Here is a 21056-nt window from a genome sequence, read left to right as displayed (position 1 = left end):
CAAAGCTAACATTTTTAAGAGCGTGTGGAAGGTGGGACAGATATGTACAGCAAGCTGCAAGGAATTAAGTGCTGGTCTGAATTTTACAAGTTGGAAACCGAGAGAAAGGAATGGGATTCTGAGAAGGTGGAGTTACATTTTATTGAAAACAGTGAAGACAATGACTTTCAGATTTTAAAAACAACTGGGGAGCATCTGTACCTTTGGCTCTTTTTCTAGTTGAAGGATCTTAGAAGCTGTGGGTCTCTTTACAAAAAAAGTTCTCACGATGTTGATTGGCATTGATGAAATATGAAAAATACTTGGTTTCCAAATTTGATTTATTTTTTTGCTCAGTTGTATGCATTAAGAAGTTCCCCGCCCCCACCCTTGCCCTTTGCAGGTCTGCGGAACTAAGCGTTGTGGCGGCACACTCATGGCAAGCATCGGAGAAGCAGGAGACAGGGAGGATAGGCTCAGGACCCAAGTCCCTCAGGTTCCCCTCAGTTGTTGGAAGTAGCATCCAAACTGAGTGTCAAAAGCCACTCCATTCCTTGGCTGTGGTGAGCCACCTCCACTCTCCATCATTACAGATTTCTCTAGACACCTCAGAGTCCCAGATTGTCTCCTATAGAGATGTGCATAAAGATCCTCCGCTGACTTAGAATTGTACTAGCTTAGCAAAACATGGATGTCTATTGAAGAAACTTAAAAAGTAGAGGAAAGGGTCACCTTTGTGACCAGAGCCAACATTGCAGCTTGAACATCACTGAGCTGGAAGCCTGGGAGAGAGAAACAGGGTTAATCTTGATTAATGGTGGAACAAATTTTGGGCCTGTTGAGATTGAGAAGAGTGATTCCTTTGAGATCCTGATGGGTGAGATCAAAGCCACCTGTCTGCCAGAAAGGACACTGAACACTGGATCAAGAGAGACAGGAGACCTCCCTATTCATGTCTGACCCTACAGTACCAGCCAGGAGATCTCCCTGGGTCGGGGGTCAGGCCTGTGCCTCTGAGGTGGGAGAGCTGAGTTCAGGACATTGGTCCACCAGAGACCTCCCGGCTCCACGTAGTATCAAACAGTGAAATCTTTCCCAGAGATCCCCATCTCAACACTAAGACCCAGCTCCACTCAACGACCAGCAAGCTACAGTGCTGGACACCCTGTGCCAAACAACTAGCAAGACAGGAACACAACTCCACCCATTAGCACAGAGGCTGCTTAAAATCATAATAAGGTCACAGACACCCCAAAACACACCATCGGATGCGGTCCTGCCCACCAGAAAGATCCAGCTTCATCCACCAGAACACAGGCACCAGTCCCCTCCACCAGGAAGCCCACACAACCCACTGAACCAAACTTACCCACTGGGGGCAGACACCAAAAACAGCGGGAACTACGAACCTGCAGCCTGTGAAAAGGAGACCCCAAACACAGTAAGTTAAGCAAAATGAGAAGACAGAGAAACACACAGCAGATGAAGGAGCAAGGCAAAAACCCATCAGACCTAACGAATGAAGAGGAAATAGGCAGTCTACCTGAAAAAGAATTCAGAATATTATAGTAACAATGATCCAAAATCTTGGAGATGGAATGGAGAAAATACAAGAAATGTTTAACAAGGACCTAGAAGAGCTAAAGAGCAAACAAACAGTGATGAACAACACAATAAATGAAATTTAAAATTCTCTAGAAGGGATCAATAGCAGAATAACTGAGACAGAAGAACGGATAAGTGACCTGGAAGATAAAATAGTGAAATAACTACTGCAGAGCAGAATAAAGAAAAAAGAATGAAAAGAATTGAGGACAGTCTGAGAGACCTCTGGGACAACATTAGACGGACCAACGTTCGAATTATACGGGTCCTAAAAGAAGAAGAGAAAAAGAAAGGGACTGAGAAAATATTTGAAGAGATTATAGTTGAAAACTTCCCTAATATGGGAAAGGAAATAGTTAATCAAGTCCAGGAAGCACAGAGAGTCCCATGCAGGATAAGTCCAAGGAGAAACACACCAAGACACATTAATCAAACTATCAAAAATTAAATACAAAGAAAAAATATAAAAGCAGCAAGAGAAAAACAACAAGTATACAGGGAAATCCCCATAAGGTTAACAGCTGATCTTTCAGCAGAAACTCTGCAAGCCAGAAGGGAGTGGCAGGACATATTTAAAGTGATGAAAGGGAAAAACCTACAACCAAGATTACTCTACCCAGCAAGGATCTCATTCAGATTCGACGGAGAACTTAAAACCTTTGCATACAAGCAAAAGCTAAGAGAATTCAGCACCACCAAACCAGCTTTACAATAAATGCTAAAGGAACTTCTCTAGGCAGAAAACACAAGAGAAGAAAAAGGCGTACAATAACAAACCCAAAACAATTAAGAAAATGGTAATAGGAACATACATATTGATAACTACCTTAAATGTAAATGGATTAAATGCTCCCACCAAAAGACATAGACTGGCTGAATGGATACAAAAACAAGACTCATATATATGCTGTCTACTAGAGACCCACTTCAGACCGAGGGACACATACAGACTGAAAGTAAGGGGATGGAAAAAGATATTCCATGCAAATGGAAATCAAAAGAAAGCTGGAGTAGCAATTCTCATATCAGACAAAATAGACTTTAAAATAAAGACTACTACAAGAGACAAAGAAGGACTCTACATGATGGTCAAGGGATCCATCCAAGAAGAAGATAATAACAATTGTAAATGTTTATGCACCCAACATAGGAGCACCTCAATACTTAAGGCAAATGCTAACAGCCATAAAAGGGGAAATTGACAGTAACACAATCATAGTAGGGAACTTTAACACCCCACTTTCACCAATGGACAAATCATCCACAATAAAAATCAATAAGGAAACACAAGCTTTAAATGATACATTAAACAAGATGGACTTAATTGTTATTTATAGGACATTCCATCCAAAAACAACAGAATAAATATTCTTCTCAAGTGCTCATGGAACATTCTCCAGGATAGATCATATCTTGGGTCACAAGCCAAGCCTTGGTAAATTTAAGAAAACTGAAATTGTATCAAGTATCTTTTCCAACCACAATGCAATGAGACTAGATATCAATTACAGGAAAAAAACTGTAAAAAATACAAACACATGGAGGCTAAACAGTACACTACTAAGTAACCAAGAGATCACTGAGGAAATCAAACAGGAAATCAAAAAATATCTAGAAACAAATGACAAGGAAAACATGATGACCCAAAACCTATGGGATGCAGCCAAAGCAGTTCTAAGAGGGAAGTTTATAGCAATACAATCCTACCTCAAGAAACAAGAAAAAGCTCAAATAAACAACCTAACCATACACCTAAAGGAATTAGAGAAAGAAGAACAAAAAACCCCCAAAGTTAGCAGAAGGAAAGAAATCATAAAGATCAGATCAGAAATAAATGAAAAAGAAATGAAGGAAATGATAGCAAAGATCAATAAAGCTAAAAGCTGGTTCTTTGAGTAAATAACCAACATTGATAAACCATTAGCCAGATTTATCAAGAAAAAAAGAGGGAAGACTCAAATCAATAGAATTAGAAATGAAAAAGGAGAAGTAACAACTGACACTGCAGAAATACAAAGGATCATGAGAGATTACTACAAGCAACTCTGTGCCAATAAAATGGACAACCTGGAAGAAATGGACAAATTCTTAGAAAAGCACAACCTTCCGAGACTGAACCAGGAAGAAATAGAAAATATGAACAGACCAATCACACGCACTGAAATTGAAACTGTGATTAAAAATCTTCCAACAAACAAAAGCCCAGGACCAGATGGCTTCACAGGCAAATTCTATCAAAAATTTAGAGAAGAGCTAACACCTATCCTTCTCAAACTCTTCCAAAGTATAGCAGAGGGAGGAACACTCCCCAACTCATTATACGAGACCAGCATCCCCCTGACACCAAAACCAGACAAAAATGTCACAAAGAAAGAAAACTACAGGCCAATATCACTGATGAACATAGATGCAAAAATCCTCAACAAAGGACTAGCAAACAGAATCCAACAGCATATTAAAAGGATCATACACTATGATCAAGTGGGGTTTATCCCAGGAATGCAAGGATTCTTCAATATATGCAAATCAATCAATGTGATACACCATATTACCAGATTGAAGGATAAAAACCACATGGTTATCTCAATGGATGCAGAAAAAGCTTTCAACAAAATTCAACACCCATTTATGGTAAAAACCCTCCAGAAAGTAGGCATAGAGGGAACCTACCTCAACATAATAAAGGCCATATATGACAAACCCACAGCCAACATCGTTCTCAATGGTGAAAACCTGAAACCATTTCCATTAAGATCAGGAGCTAGACAAGGTTGCCCACTCTCACCACTATTATTCAACATAGTTTTGGAGGTTTTAGCCACAGCAATCAGAGAAGGAAAAGAAATAAAAGGAATCCAAGTCAGAAAAGAAGCAGTAAAGCTCTCACTGTTTGCAGATGACATAATGCTATATGTAGAGAATCCTAAAGGCTCTACCAGGAAACTACTAGAGCTAATCAGTGAATTTGGTAAAGTAGCAGGATACAAAATTAATGCACAGAAATCTCCTGCATTCCTGTACACTAATGATGAAACATCTCAAAGAGAAATTAAGGAAACACTGCTATTTACCACTTCAACAAAAAGAATAAAATGCCTAGGAATAAACCTACCTAAGGAGACAAAAGACTTGTATGCAGAAAACTATAAGACACTAATGAAAGCAATTAAAGATGATACAAACAGATGGAGAGATATACCATGTTCTTGGATTGGAAGAATCAACATTATGAAAATGACTATACTACCTAAAGCAATATACAGATTCAATGCAATCCCTATCAAACTTTGAATGACATTTTTCACAGAACTAGAACAAAAAATTTCACAATTTGTTTGGAGCCACAAAAGACCCCGAATAGCCAAAGCAATCTTGAGAAAGAAGAACGGAGCTGAAGGATTCAGGCTCCCTGACTTCAGACTATACTACAAAGCTACAATAATCAAGACAGTCTGGTACTGGGACAAAACAGAAATATAGATCAGTGGAACAGGATAGAAGGCACAGAGATAAACCCACGGACATATGGTCACCTTATTTTTGGTAAAGGAGGCAAGAATATACAATGGAGAAAAGACAGCCTCTTCAATAAGTGGTGCTGGGAAAACTGGATAGCTACGTTTAAAAGAATGAAATTAGAACACTCCGTAACACCATACACAAAAATAAGCTCAAAATGGATTAAAGACCTAAATGTAAGGCCAGACACTATAAAACTCTTAGAGGAAAACATAGGCAGAACATTCTGTGACATAAATCACAGGAAGATCCTTTCTGACACACCTCCTAGAGAAATGGAAATAAAAACAAATATCAACAAATGAGACCTAATGAAACTTAAAAGCTTTTGCACAACAAAGGAAAACATAAGTCGAAAAGACAGCCCTCAGAATGGGAGAAAATATTTGCAAATGAAGCAACTGACAAAGGATTAATGTCCAAAATTTACAAGCAGCTCATGTAGCTCAATATCAAAAAAACAAACAACTCAATCCAAAAATGGGCAGCACACCTAAATAGACATTTCTCCCAAGAAGACATACAGATTGCCAACAAACACACATGAAAGAATGCTCAACATCGCTAATCATTAGAGAAGTGCAAATCAAAACTACAGTCTCACACCAGTCAGAATGTCCATCATCAAAGAATCTACGAACAATAAATATTGGAGAGGGTGTGGAGAAAAGGGAACCCTCTTGCACTCTTGGTGGGAATGTAAATTGATACAGCCACTATGGAGAACAGTATGGAGGTCCCTTAGTAAAAACAGAACTACCATACGACCCAGCAATCCCACTACTGGGCATATACCCTGAGAAAACCATAATTCAAGAAGAGTCATGTACCACAATGTTCATTGCAGCTCTATTTACGATAGCCAGGACATGGAAGCAACCTAAGTGTCCATCCACAGATAAATGGATAAAGAAGATGTGGCACATATATACAATGGAATATTACTCAGCCATAGAAAGAAACGAAATTGAGTTCTTTGTAGTGAGGTGGATGGACCTACAGTCTGTCCTACAGGGTGAAGTAAGTCAGAAAGAGAAAAACAAATACCGTATCCTAACACATATAATTGGAATCTAAAAAAAATAAATGGTTCTGATGAACCTAGGGGCAGGACAGGAATAAAGATGCAGACGTAGAGAATGGATTTGAGGACACGGGGAGGGGCAAGTGTAAGCTGGGATGAAGTGAGAGAGTGGCAGGGACTTATATATACTACCAAATGTAAAATAGATAGCTAGTGGGAAGCAGTCACATAGCACAGGGAGATCAGCTCAGTGCTTTGTGACCCCCAGAGGGGTGGGATAGGGAGGGGGGGAGAGTGACGCAAGAGGATATGTATAGCTGATTCACTTTGTTATACAGCAGAAACTAACACACCATTGTAAAGCAGTGATACTCCAATAAAGATGTGTAAAAAAAAAAAAAAGAAGTCCTTCGTCTGCCATAGTCTAAGATACTAGTGACTTCATAATGAATAGGTGAAATAAACATTTAGGAATTCTAATGAAATTAGTTAGAAGTCTTGAGTAAATATATTTCTCTAGTATAATGTGCTGGCTTTGAAGAAAATTATTTTATTTGAAGTGTTTAGTTTCTAAAGAATAATTCAAGAAAATGGTTTTGTTATCTCTTTTGAAATGTCAATGATTTTGTATTAGAAAATAAGAAAATCATGTCCTCTTTTGTTACAAATCTTTGTGATTAAATTATAATTAAATTTTTAGCCATGAAAAGAAAGATAATAGTTTGTGAATACTAGTTTATAGTACTAAGAAGATTGCAAGGGAAATGATTGGGCTACCTAAGACAAAGAAATTATTTTAAACATCTTTAACACTGTTTTCATAACAGTCATACCAAATAATTATTCTAGCAACAGATAATTGTTCTAATTCTGTGCAAACTACAAATTATACTTGATGTGGCCATTCTTGTTTATCCACATGAACCCTGGAATGATGGTGCTGAAGAGGACTCATCTAGTGACCAAAACTGTATTTGACCCTTGAAGGAATCAAGTTTCCCGAAAATGTGCATCTGAAAGTAATGCAACACTAAAAATCTATCTTGCAGTTTGAACTTCTACGTTTTCATAACAGTTTATCATGTTCATTCCGTGTTCTTATCTGCATTCCAACTTCTTCTCCTGGTATTATGTTTATTTATTGAAAAAATGTTACATACAGTGGCTGCTCTGTATGAGGTACTGACCCAGGCACTAGCATGAGACAAAGCTCCTGCCCCCAACGGGTTCACCTTTGAGTGGAGGTGAGACCCACACCAGTTGAACTAAGCCATAAAACAGGAGCACATGTGAACTAGTGCCACGGGAGCTATAGAATGCAGTGGAATTTCATAGGAGGAGGGGGATCACTGGTAACCTGCATTAAATAAAAAAATGATAACAAGAATCTTTTCAGTTGCTTTGAGTTTTTAGGGAAATCCTTCAGATATCTGGTCTTCAACTTTCTTACTGATAAATGTTGAGTAAAAGCATAACCTGTACTCCATGACTGGTTTGAGGGAGATGACCATTCTGAAATGCTTGTGATCAAAGGTTTTGAAATTAGAGACATAATTCAGTTCAGGGAGAGGCCAGTTTTTGGCAAGAAAAGAACAATTATGTCTGCCAGTACTATCAGGGCCCTTTCTCCTCTGCAGAGTTTTAACATTTGTCTGAATTTGGGAGGGTGAATGCCTAAAATGAAAAATTGTTATCTTCCTTTTTACGAGCAAAAACAACTTTAGACTATTAACCGTCTGTTAGAAATGAAAGTTGGCACAGAATTTGGAATGATTATTACTAAGGGTAGACCCCCCAGTTTTGGGGTGGATTTCATTTTATTTCAAGTAACATTACTGTGAATGTAAACCTCTAGCTTTCTAAGCTTGTATGCAAAATAGCAAGCTGGTAAATACAGGTTTTAGGTAGGTAGGAAAAATTAACCTACAGGAAATAAATTATTATTTCACTGTATGTAGCAACTACTAAGAGGAATTCATTAAGACTTTAGAGGGAAACAATGAACATACCTCGAAATTGGAAAGTAGCCTCTGTTGGCCATTTAAAGTAAGGAAAGTTGATTTAGGTCAAAAGGAAAGGAAAATGTCCTGGGGTTGAAAGTTAAGTGTTATAAGATGCCATTAAAGGGAGGTTGTAGAATCTCCTTTTCTGGAAATGTTTAAAAACACGACAGATCTTCATCTCTCAGAAGTGTTGAAGTTCAGTCCTGCCTTGAGGCAGGAAGATTAACTGGATTACGCCTGTGTGGTCTCTCAAGTCTTTGGAAGAGCCCTTGAATGCAGTAAATATTTCACACTCTGTTGGCTGAAACTATTGTTTCATAGCTGTTCGTTTTAACCTTGGTTGTCATAAGACCAGAGTGAATGTTTGTATAAATAACAAAACTGAATTTGGATTTGACGTTGACGATGTAAGTTGTGTGTGTACCTGAATCAGTTTTAAAAACATCAAAGTACATGTAGTGCTGAAACTATTCAGAGCATAATTTAGTCTTTTGATGATGTGAAAAGTCCCTTCTTTCTTGCAAGTTCTCAATGACAGTAATCATTTAATAAATAATTACAAAGCAACTACTATGGACATTGCAGGATACAAATATGAATTAGGTATTGTTCCTGCTTTTAAGGATCTTTGTCTACCAGGGGAGATAAAACATATGCACACATCATATACATGATAAGTGAAAAATAAAATAATCGGGATAGGAGTCACACCAAAAAAGGATTAAACAGTGTTGTGAGAGTTCAGAGAAGAGAAAGCAAATTCCTTTGGGTTTAACCAAGGAATACTTCCTGGAAGAAAAATATATTGAACTGGGCCTTAAGGAGTATGAAGCATTCTGAAGGGTGGAAATAAAGAAAATGACAGAGGTGGAATTGTCCTTAGCAACTCCAAGGTACGGAAAGTTCAGCTGAAGCTTAAGGAAGTTGGGGGACAGGGACATAGGCTGGAAGGGTCTCATATGGCCAGTCTCAAGTGCCAGGTCAAAGTGCTTGGATTCTGATTGCTCAGTGCTTACGATCCCTTGGCAATGATTAAGCATTAAAGGGTCTCTGTCCCTTTAGGATTGTAATTTACCATTAGAGTTGCAAGCGGGGAAGGCTGTAACAAGGAGCCTGTGAAAGTCACCTCTGAGTCACCTGAGCCAGTTTGCTTGAGGAGTATGCTGAGAAACACTAGTTTCAAGGCATGTTAATAGGTGTTACTCTCCTCACCAAAAGTAATTGAGAAATAAAAAAGTTACATAGGGCTTCCCTGGTGGCGCAGTGGTTGAGAGTCCGCCTGCCGATGCAGGGGACACAGGTTCGTGCCCCGGTCTGGGAAGATCCCACATGCTGTGGAGCGGCTGGGCCTGTGAGCTGTGGCCGCTGAGCCTGCGCGTCCGGAGCCAGTGCTCCGCAACGGGAGAGGCCACAACAGTGAGAGGCCTGCGTACCGCAAAAAAAAAAAAAAAGTTACACAACTAAATGGGTTTATTTGCTGGAGGACTTTTCAGAGACTTTAATATTGAGAATCGCATAGAAAATCTTAAGCAGGGTAAAATATGTACCATTTCTGGATGATGTAATCTTTATTTCATGGACTGTCTCATGAAACTGCTGTTCCTTGGTGTGCACTTTGGGGAACGTTGCCCGACGCATTTGCTAATGATGGCTGGAACATGAGTGGTGGTCATATGCATGGAAAACATTAGATGTGTGTCCTTATGGAGGCAGCATCAGCCATTCCTAGTGCATAGCAGGCATTCAGTAACTACTGCAGAAAACTAAAGCATGCGAGAGTGAATTACTGATTTTTTTAAAAAAATCTTACTCAATTTTTTTTTTCTTGCGGTACGCGGGCCTCTCACTGTTGTGGCCTCTCCTGCTGCGGAGCACAGGCTCCGGACGCGCAGGCTCAGCGGCCATGGCTCACGGGCCCAGCTGCTCCACGGCATGTGGGATCTTCCTGAACCGGGGCACGAACCCGTGTTCCCTGCATTGGCAGGCGGATTCTCAACCACTGCGCCACTAGGGAAGCCCCAGAATTATTGATTTATTAACAATACTTGGCCCAAGACTGGGAGTCCAAGATTTCCGGGAACGTGGGGAGTTTTGACAAAGTTTTGGCTATGCTAGAAATGGTAGCATCATGGAAAGTTAGAAGGAACTGGTTTAAATGAAAGTTGATCACTTTAGTGTTTCTTGTGAAGCCACGGAAGGTCTGGCTGGAGAGTTTCAGTAGACGCTGGAACCATAGACTTGGGAGAGAAGCCATTATTCTTTCTCACTAAATGTATCATTAAAAAATTTTGGCTAAGATATCTCCTTGTTTGAATTATGGATAAGTAGCAATTTCTATATGCAACTGAGTCTAATACAAGAAAATAACCATCAATTTAGTTTGAAAGAAACTTCAGGGTTAATAAAGCATCAAACCTATGATGTTTTTTCGCTTTTTTGGTTTTTTTTTAATAAGACGGTATCAGGCACCCTCATCTTCATCAGTGAATTTTTTTTCAGTCTGATTTACTCATGGAAGTTAATTAATTTTTAAGTTTAACGTTTTGTTCTTTCATTCAGGTATTTGCGTTTGATTATTGCTTTTGGTCCATGGATGAATCTAACACTACAAAATATGCTGGTAAGTTGGCGCTCTCTCTGCACTTGACGGTTGGGCCTCTGGCCTCTTCTTCCGTTATGTCTGTTTTCTTTAATTATTCTGGAGCTCTGTTTTTCCCATAAAATTCGCACTCATTCTTTCCAATTCTGGCACGTGGGCTTTGAAGTCAGTAAGGTTTGGTTTTAGGATCTGGTTCAGCCATTTACTTGCTGAGAAGCCTCGGACAGGTTTTTTCCCAAACTCATTAAGCTTCAGGTTCTTTACCTGTAAAGGGGGTATGAAGTGTCCTCAGAGGTGTTCCAAGGATTAGAGATAACGAGGAACCACCTCAGGCCGTCAGCGGAAGCTGTTGTGGTTCTTACACGAAGAGGAGGTTTAATGTGCTGTGCCTTCCCTTGCCTCTAACTTTCAGGGAAGGCACTGCTCCGCTTAAGCAAGCAAAGCGCAGATGCTGTTGGTTTCCAGGGCCCCCTCGCGTCCTGAGTGTTCTGAAGTAGTCAGTGGTGATGTGAACTAAAACCGTACGTTCCTCGGGGAAACGTTGCCGCAAGGCCCCACATTTTGGTATTGTTCCTTCCTTGAGGCATTTTATCCCTACTCCATTAGATACAGAAGACTGAATTTTATTTGTGATCACAGGTGAATCTTCACCTTTCCTAGGAGTTAAAATTACTTTAGCTCAAGAGGGAAGCATTTGTTTTAGTGGAGGAAGTCTTCGTTCCTTCCCTTCTGACTGTGACCCCTTTTTCTTAGATATATAGTCTTAATGAGCATTTTCTCCTTATTTCTACTTATAAGAATGTCAGCTGAATGACTTTACCATTTACGAAAGAGAGAAAGAAATATTGAAAGAAAGAGAAAGGAAGGAAGGAAGGAAGAAAGAAAAACAGTGAGGGGGTGATGGAGAGGATGTAGATCTTAAAAGATTAGAGGGTAAAAGAAGTTACTTGCTTACAGGAAATTTTGTTTATTGATAGCCTTTTCCTTGCGGCATAAAGCAAATCCGTTGAGAAATTATTTGATGTATAATTTTTTCAAAAGTTAATGGCTGGAGCTAGGAAGATTCCTTCCATTGCTCACATTGGGTAAATTAGCCTTTCTTTCCAAACATCATTCCTGCAACTTCAGCGATGTATTTTATTAATGTGAGTAAATAGTTCTTCATATTGGTTGTAATTAATTTGTCTTTTTATCCGTCCTTTGGGAGTCTATATAATAAATTCTACAGAGTCTAGGAGAGTCGGCCTTGACTGTTAGCACAGTATAATTTTGTGCTGGGTGTGTGCTTTTGGATTTAAATAAACAAAAGTAAAACACTTCATACTGTGACAGAACCAGATGAGGACAAATGCTATGGCTATACAAAGTCCAATCTCTCACTCTGTTCAGTTGATATTATTCAGGATATAGTCAGATATAGCTCCCTGTATTAGAACTCTTAGGCAATTGTCAGATACTTCAGAGGACTCCTCATCCCTTATAGATAAAAATCTGTACTCTTTGGATGACATTTAAGATCCTTTATTTTATAACCCCATCTACCTTCCCCACCCTCTGCTCCCTGACTCCCCACCACCCCTTCTATGCTCCAGCCCAGTGTTTCTTTTTATTCAACCTAGGAAGCCAGAAAGTCTCAGAATAGTTCCTTAAGTATTCATGAAACTTCTACTGTGTGTGCAGCCTCGGAAGCCCTTGAGAAATTATAACCTAAGTTGGAAAGCAGAAGAATGCATGACAAACAACAGTAAACATTTTGAGATATTTAAACTCTAAATTTTACAGGTTTTAAGTACTACAGAAAACCCAAGGAGAGGCAAAATGTGGAAAGACTGAAGTTGCCTGGGAAGGCATCATAGAGGAGATGGGACTGAAACTGGACATAAAAGTTTAGCATAGATTTAGCCACGGGGCAGTATGGAGGGCATCCAGACGAGAGGAAGCAATACAGTGTCAAGGAAAGCACACGGACTCTGAACTCCACCCTGGGTTTAAGTCTCAGGAAGCTTGCTTTGGTTCTCTTAGACAATTTAATCTCTCTGAGTTACAATTTCTTTCCTGTAAAATGGGAAACATGGCAGTGATAATACCTATCTTACATGTTGTTATAAGGGTTCAGTAGGTAACTTAATGAGCTGACCAGTGGAAGGTGCCCATAAATGATACTTCGTTTGGCTTTTCTGTAAGTGAGGATGCAGAATTAGGAGTGAGCATGGTGTATAACACTGGTCTGAGCAAAAGATGCATTTTGGGGGGGAATCAGTGGGAGACCTACTTTTACGTGTTAAGTGAGGCCAAATAATAAGAAAGTTTAAAAGCTAGACTAAGAAATGTAGATGATATGGTGAAAAATAGGGGAGGGGCTATTGGAGTAATGGGGTTAAAATAATGCTTTAGGAAGATTGTTTTTCTCTTTCTTTTCCATATCTCTACAATCACATCCTCCATTACTGCCCATAGAGACCATTCTAGCTTTCTGCAGTGTATCACTCATACCTCTGAATGTAGGACAAACTTTTTTTTTTTTAACTAGAGATAATTTTATTAAGCACAGATGATAAAACTAAAATGTGAAACTCGATTTCTGTAGCTCTTCATTACAAATAGTATGTGCCGAAGTATTTTAAAAGATAAAAATGATTTTTAAACATTTTGATAGCTTAAACTTTACTAAATTTTAGCTTGCGTGATCACATCTAATACCATGTTTCTGGTATTAACCCTGAAATAGGGTTCTCTTGGTCGATGGAGCAGAGTCTGTTTACAAAAGGTGAGGAGACAGTTTCTTACTCTTTAGGTATCGCCATTATTGTACAAATTCTGTGACCACCTCAGCAAAAAGTAAAATTCTTGCTTATTATTCTTTCAGAGTTTTTTGCACTCATTGTAAATAATTTGCCTAGTGAATATATCACTAGTAGATTAGTTGATTGGTTTCTATACTAATATGATTTCCTTTCTCTTTTTTTAAATTTAATTTTTATTTTATATTGGAGTGTAGTTTGATTTAATTAAACTTCTCTTTAATTAAAGAAAAAAGCAATTCCTTCTTAATTGTGAATAGAAACATTAAGATAGAAGTATTCATTCTCTGATGGGACATAGAAGAAACAGAGAAGGGGAAGCACATAGTTCCTGAAACTGACCTATTTGTCAGACTCCATGAATAATGGCATCATTGATACTGAATCAGAGCTCTTGAGGCAGCTCTCAAAACTTGGGGAGCAGAGAGGAGGAGGGAGAGGGGAGAGAAACAGATGAGTGCATGGATTGAAAGAGCAAAGAGAGGCTCTCAGTTTCATGGGGTGTGTCAAATGTTAAATTCTCAATTATGTTTTATGTTACTCTACTCATTAAAAGCTATAGCAAGCAAGAGCTTCCACTCTCAGACTGATTTAGAAACCCATAATTCTATAGTAGGTGTAATGGCACTGCATTGGGTTGGGTGGAGTGGTGGAAGCATGTGGGCTTTTTAATTGAACTGCCTGGGTTCCAGTCCTGCCTCCCCCACCTTTTATCTATGTAAGGTCTGGTGAGTTTTGTTTCCTCTTAGGTTAAATAAGGCTGATAATAGTTCTGATCTCATAGGGTTGATTTGAGGACTAAATGACCTGTTCATGTAAAGTACTTAAACCACAGGAAATGCTCACTTAATATTTATCATGGGGCTTCCCTGGTGGTGCAGTGGTTAAGAATCCGCCTGCCAAGGCAGGGGACATGGGTTCAAGCCCTGGTCCGGGAAGATCCCACATGCCGCGGAGCAACTAAGCCCCTCCGCCACAACTACTGAGCCTACGCTCTAGAGCCCGGGAGCCACGCCCGTGTGCCACAGCTACTGAGCCTGCACTCTAGAGCCTGTGCTCCGCAGCAAGAGAAGCCACTGCAATGAGAAGCCCACGCCCCGCAGCGAAGAGTAGCCCCTGCTCGCCGCAACTAGAGAAAGCCTGCGTGCAGCAACGAAGACCCAATGCAGCCAAAAATAAATAAATAACTAAATTTAAGAAATATTTATCATCATCTTTATCACTGTCACGTTGTAGCAGTAGTAAGGATAGTAGCATCAGTCCTTTGGAGAGAAAATGCATTGTGTGTGCTGGTATTTATGAGACCTGGTTTTGTCACAAACTGCTAAACTTTGGGGATGTCTGTTTCTTCATCTGTGGAAGGAGAATATATTGCCTAGAATGATCTCAGATCTCTTCCAGCTCTCAGATTAAACATGAATCAGACATTTTATGCTGGCCACACAGCTGTTGCAGTGGACTTTTCAGAGTCAGATCAAAGGCTTGTTTGTTAAGCCATTTGAATTGCATTGAATCATGCTTTGAGACATTTCACAATTTAAATATATTATCTCTTATTACCACCTTTCGGTTAGCAAGTCTGCGCATAATTCTGAATCTTTAAGCAAAAACCCTTGTGCCAGGGCTAAGAAAAAGCAGAAGTAACCTGCAAAATTAGGCACCCACAGCATGGGATTTCTACATAAATCCGTTTCCTCTCCCCAAGCCCATATATACATACACATAAACATAAATCAGGGGCTTCCCTGGTGGCGCAGTGGTTGAGAGTCTGCCTGCCGATGCGGGGGACTCGGGTTCGTGTCCTGGTCCGGGAGGATGCCACATGCCGCGGAGCAGCTGGGCCCGTGAGCCATGGCCGCTGAGCCTGCGCGTCCGGAGCCTGTGCTCCGCAACGGGAGAGGCCACAACAGTGAGAGGCCCACTAAAAAACAGACAAACAAAAAAACCCGTAGATCAACATTTAGGATTATAATGTTATTATAGTGAATACTGATAAACTTGAGAGCATCATAACAGATAATAGGCCTTTTAAAATGTTTAAATCACTACTAATTTCATTTAAGGCCTTCTCGATAATAAATCAATACATTTTTTATCACTGTCTAAAATGTGTCATGTTGGTTAAATAACAATGACTTCCAGTTACCTTGGTTTTGCTTTTCTTCCTAGCAGGAGAATATTTTTCATAAACCTGTTTTTCTATAAATCTTCATACCAAAAATAAAAATCAGTCTAGTGGTGGCATATCTGGGTATCTATATGGACAAGAACATTTCCTGACCTGAGAGATTCTAAACTGTTGACTTACAAATTATATGACAGTTCTCACCATATGGTATGTCGCTCAGATTTGCTGAAACCTGTGTTTTCAGGCATTGTAATACCCTGCAATTCAGGAGAAACGTTCTACGTCTGATTCTTGTTCTGCTAACGTTGCTTTGTACCGTGAAGGGACAGCTGAGTGCTTCCTAGCTATGGCTATTGCCGTGGGGAGAATAGCCATGTTTGTTTCTGTTCCTATGATGGGAGCGTTTATGGGCTCAGAGGTAGAAATGGTTTCTGTTTCATATTGTTTAACTGTGCATCAAAATTTACATTCTAAAAGTTGACAGTAGCCAAAATAGAACCAGTTTTTTAAGCAGACTTCCAAAATATTTGTTAGAGCATATTGTATTGATTCATTATTTTACTATTCAAGTGTATATGAAGACCTCAGCAAGTGTCTTGTGTAGAATAAATACTCAGTAATTGTTAGCTGTTAAGTTTATCAAAACTGTGGAAGTTTTCCCTGTGGTTATGAGAAGCAGTAGTAGTTGACTATGTGAAAAGTTTGTTAGAGATTCACTATAAATGGTGCATGCCATCTTAAAAGACATTTATGAAACACTGACTGCAGAATCCTTCTAGATTTTTCTTTCTCTTTTACAGTCTTACAAATTCTTACCCATACCTAACCTGACAGTCCTTTAGGGGCTCACCTTTATCCAGTTGTTCCTCAGCATCCAGACTAGTTTTCGTAGAACCAGCAACTCTCTTTTTGCATTTGTTAGTTATGTAATTACAGAGAAGTGTAACTGACACAAACCAGTTCAGGAGCAAACACAACTGACCCTTTGTGAGAACCTGACTCAGCTGGTGGGAGTCCAGAGAGTTGTCTACCAGTTGGGTGATTTAGTGTGCAGTAAGCCATCAGTGTATTTTACAGATGGAAGAGAGAATGTTAGTTGAGAGAATCGGGTAAGTGAAGGTCAGTTAAGAAAAATTTCTCTGAGATAAAGTAAGCTAGGCTGACACTGTTAAATTTTTCACAAGAGTGTGTGGGTATGCTTCTCTTTCTTCTCACCTCTACTCCCAGATTTTTTAATCCCACCCAGCGCTGCCTTCTTCCACTTTCCTTTCTTTGTCGACATCTATTCCTTAGAGTATTTCTTGGCGCCCAGAGACATCACTTAACTTAGTTAAGTGTGTTTAGAGGGGTGGATAATAATAACAACTATAGACAATGGAGTTCTGAGCACTAGTTTCCCAGCACTGTGCTCATCCCTTTATCTGCAGCAGGTCATTTAATTGTCAAAACACCAAATTAGTAGAAACTGATATTGCCCCCATTTTACAGATGAGGAAACTGAGGTTCAGAGAGGCCCTGCTACTGGTAAGAGAGCTGAAAGCGGTGGTAAATGTGGATTTGGGTCAATGACAGTTATGTGTGAAGATTTTATAGATTCTACTGCAATCCCAGGCCCTCCTCTCTTCTCTCTCATCCCAACAAGAGGCTGTGCCTAGGGAATCATGTTATTGGAGTACTCTGGCTTGGAAGCTAGCCAGGAATAATACTATTAACATTCTCCCTCCTGTCAGAAGTTCTCCAGAGTCCTGAATGCCTGTGTTTGGTTTGGGCTTTGTTCTCACCTTCCCTCAAGTGCTGTCAATCTTGTGCACCCCACAGTCCAGAAGAGATATTGAGTCAGGTCTGCCTCTGTGTCAGAGAAACACAGTGGCAAACACTGTCGAGCAGGTAGAGGTGAAGAACGGCTCCTTTTTCAGCAGTTGTTATATGTGAAAGTACCTTCCTGAATCACTCCAAAATGCATTCTCTGTGAGACAGTCCTCACAGCTCTTTCATCCGGGGCCCCGACGCCTGACCCCTCCTCTGTGACTCAGCCACTTTACACGGCAACAAAGAAAGGAGCTGAGGTTCACTGCCAGCTCATGACTGGCCCCAGCGCTGTCAGGGGGTGGAAACATCCATCTGGGCGAGTCACCCAGGCCGTGCTGCAAGAAAAACTCCTGAGGACTGCAGTGCTGATAGCTCCCAGATGCCACTGTGGAAAATGGCCCCGTGTCTACCTTTACCCTCCAGGCCCAGGTTCTCAGGGTCGTTTTACCAAGCCCCTTAATGGCAATCTTCTATAGTTTATTAAAACTTAAATCTCCTATCATCAAGTCAAGCCTTTAAAGCCCTAGTTCCTTTATCTAAGCTCTGTAGTTTTGGGTCATTTAACTTAAACCAGGTTTAAAGTCACCACATGTGACAGTTTCTGAGAGTTGCACTGTTTGAGGGAGAGATTGCCTGAAACCTCGTCCAGGTTCGGCGTTCCTCGCCCCTTCAGGTATGTGTGAGGTGCCTGACTGGCCTTGCACCGTCCAGGTGCTCGGATTTAGAGCTGGGCCACCTGCCAAGTCCAGACTCATCACAGTCGCTAGTGCTGTCAGCCCGGTTAGGAGTGGAAAAACACCCTCCCAGACGCGCATGCCCAGGAACTCCAGATCATAAATATTGAGCTTAACCTTTTTTTTTTTCACTCTTAACTCCAGTGAAAAAAGAGATGGGGAAAAGAAGGAAAACTGGGGATTCTGTTTAAAATGATAGAATCGTGTTAAAATCCCGGCTGCTCTTCCACGCCGCTACCTTAGAAATATTCTGTGCACATGTCACGTCCAGTCTCGTATCTCCATATTTAGTGCTTTGATCAGCCATGATCTATGTGAGACTGCCTTGGTTCATGCAGATTGTGAATAAAACAAGGTTATGCCCTCTTATTTTGTTCTCCCATTTCCTAGAGCATAGCCCACTGTGATGTTTCACCCTGTTCCTCGTAAGCAGTCAGGTGTCAGCATATGCATGATATGCACTTTCCCTCCCATCCCTAGTTTCTCTTCTGTGCTTTGCTATCAGAGCCCTGCTGCAGTGAGAGAATCACCTTGGTTACTGAGCTCCCAATGCACACACCTGGTAGCTTTGAGGCCATTGCTGCTATTCCCAGGAGGGACAGGTTACACACAAGTGTGGAGACTCAGGGTGTTAGCTTTTCAGAGAGCTCTATCATGTGTGACTCAGGGCTGGGCGGGTCAGGTCTGTGACTTTGCTTGCAGAAATTCCATACAGGAACCTTCTCTACTGTTCTGACATTGTGTTGTGGTTGCTTTGGGCATGCCTGGGTTTTAAGATTTGTCCACACAGCTATAGGAGTCTAATCATAAACCCCACAGAGGAAATTGGCATCTTGGTCATGGTTATGAACAAGTGAGACCCTGTGGATTCCCCGTGCCAGGCACGTGGAGCTGACTTCTGTAGAGTGGCCATCTCCCCTCTGGCAGGGGTCCTGCGGAAAAGTCACAGGCTCTTGGGTTGGACTGTGTTGTGCCTTTGTGCGGTTTGTCTGGGATAGAAACAGATCCTCATAGGTCCTCTTGCTCCCCTCAGGACTTCTGAACTTGCCCTTCTGTTTCCCTTCTGGGCTGGTACGTATTTCCCTAGACGAGTGGCACTTCGTCCCATTTGAGTGTGAACTGGAGTCAGGAAACATTTAGGGTAGGGATAGTGCATCTTTTATGGATTCCCTGATTCCCACTCTCCAGCATAAATAGCTCTGTGTGTGTGTGTGTGTGTGTGTGTGTGTGTGTGTGTGAACTAAGCTTCTAAAAGCAGTTGACAAATTGCTTTTTTTCTATGCCGAAAAAAGGGACTGCTGTGTTTAAAAAATAAAAAGGAACAAAGTAAAAAGAAACAAATAAACAAACAAAAACACCTTCAGTCTTTTGGATAAACCAGACTCTCCTTAATAGACTGTATAAGGGTCTTTGATGGTTCATATTTTCTGTCCATCACAGAGTGAAGTGTAGCCACTGTTCATGTTTCATGGAAAACTGGTTATGCTGAGGAGGGCAGAAGACCGTATAGCGTCTACAGGGCATTTTTAGGCTTTGGTTGACAGTCTTCACTTTTTTCAAATAATCATTTGTTTTACCAGTGGTGGCTGAAAGTCAGCAAACCAAAGAGTTGATTAAGTATAACCCCAGCCAGGGATTCATAGAGCTACAAAGGCACCAGAATAAAAAAATAAGGGGAGCTCTATAGAGTCTGTTTGCATTCAGTTTTATTGATATGATTTATTTAGTTGTTTGTTTCCCTCTACCTTTCTGAGATATCTTAATGTTATAAAAAAATGGTAAATATTTTTCCTCCACTGGACAACATGGGTTGGCGTATTCTGGCCCAGATAATAATTAATGATACTGTTCCTTCTTCCTCTCATCATGACCCCCCCTACACATACACACACATTCACACACACCCTTCTTTCTGTCACGTGTGAGTATACCACCATTACATTTGGTCAGTGGAATTTTAAAGGTGGGACCACTAGAGGTGCTAGAGAAATAGCAATAAATGATTCCTTTAATTTTTTTTTCTAAGAGTAAGTGTCTTTTATCTTTAAAATTGGATTGCCTCACAGAACTGTTGCAAAGTTAGAGGAACTATTGAAGGAAAAATAATTAGATGATTACCTCCTTTTCTGCACCAAAATTAATTATAGTTGATTAAAGATTTAAGAGATGGTATTAATTATGGATATTAGCTAAAATATATTCTAGACTTTTAATGGCCACGCACTATGGCAAGTGCTTTACTGTACTGCCTTATCTAATCATACCAGCAACCCAGTAAGAGAGCAACTATTATTCCTGTTTTACTAGTGAAGGATATCTTGCCCAAGATTACATAGCTGATAAGAAGTAGAATTCAGATCTGGATATAAAACTGGAAAAACCAAAAACAAAACTAGAAGAAAGTATGGGTGAATAACTATGTAATTTGGGGTAATAATAATCCAGAATGATTTTGGAAGCATAACATACACCATATAGATGAAAATCATAAAGGAAAAGATGAGAGATTTGAATATGAAAGACCAAAAGCTTTTGTATAACAAAGAACAACATAAGACTGAAAGGTAAATGACAGATTGGGGAAAAATATGTACAATATATAATAGACCAAAGGTTAATATCCTTAATATATGATGGATATTTTAAAATTAATACTTAATCAATTACTAAACCAATTGATTTATAAAAATAAACATAGCACCCAAATAGTCAGTTTACTGAAGAGTAAATACAAATGGACAATAACCTAAGGAAAGGAAAATTTAAATTTAACAAAACAAAAGGCCTTTTTTTTTTTTTCTGTTCGTCAAAGCCAGGAAGAATGATAATAGCCAGTGTTGTTGAAGGTGTAGAAA

The 21056-nt window shown here is 40.0% G+C and overlaps 1 protein-coding gene across 5 annotated transcripts in view; it reads left to right on the top strand.

Annotated features, from left to right (window-relative positions):
• The window catches only part of KIF13A (kinesin family member 13A), a 216047-nt gene that overhangs the window by 104545 nt on the left and 90446 nt on the right, over nt 1–21056 (top strand). For all 5 annotated transcript variants that reach the window (XM_082662895.1, XM_082662897.1, XM_082662894.1 and 2 more), the window contains exon 4: nt 10690–10750. In XM_082662895.1, the coding sequence (XP_082519021.1) occupies nt 10690–10750 (61 nt within the window). The remainder of the gene's footprint in view (nt 1–10689; nt 10751–21056) is intronic.

The sequence above is a fragment of the Grampus griseus genome, assembly GCF_964374135.1.
Source record: "Grampus griseus genome assembly, chromosome: 10".
In the NCBI taxonomy this organism is placed as follows: domain Eukaryota; kingdom Metazoa; phylum Chordata; class Mammalia; order Artiodactyla; family Delphinidae; genus Grampus; species Grampus griseus.
This window is presented reverse-complemented; position numbering and strand designations above follow the sequence as displayed.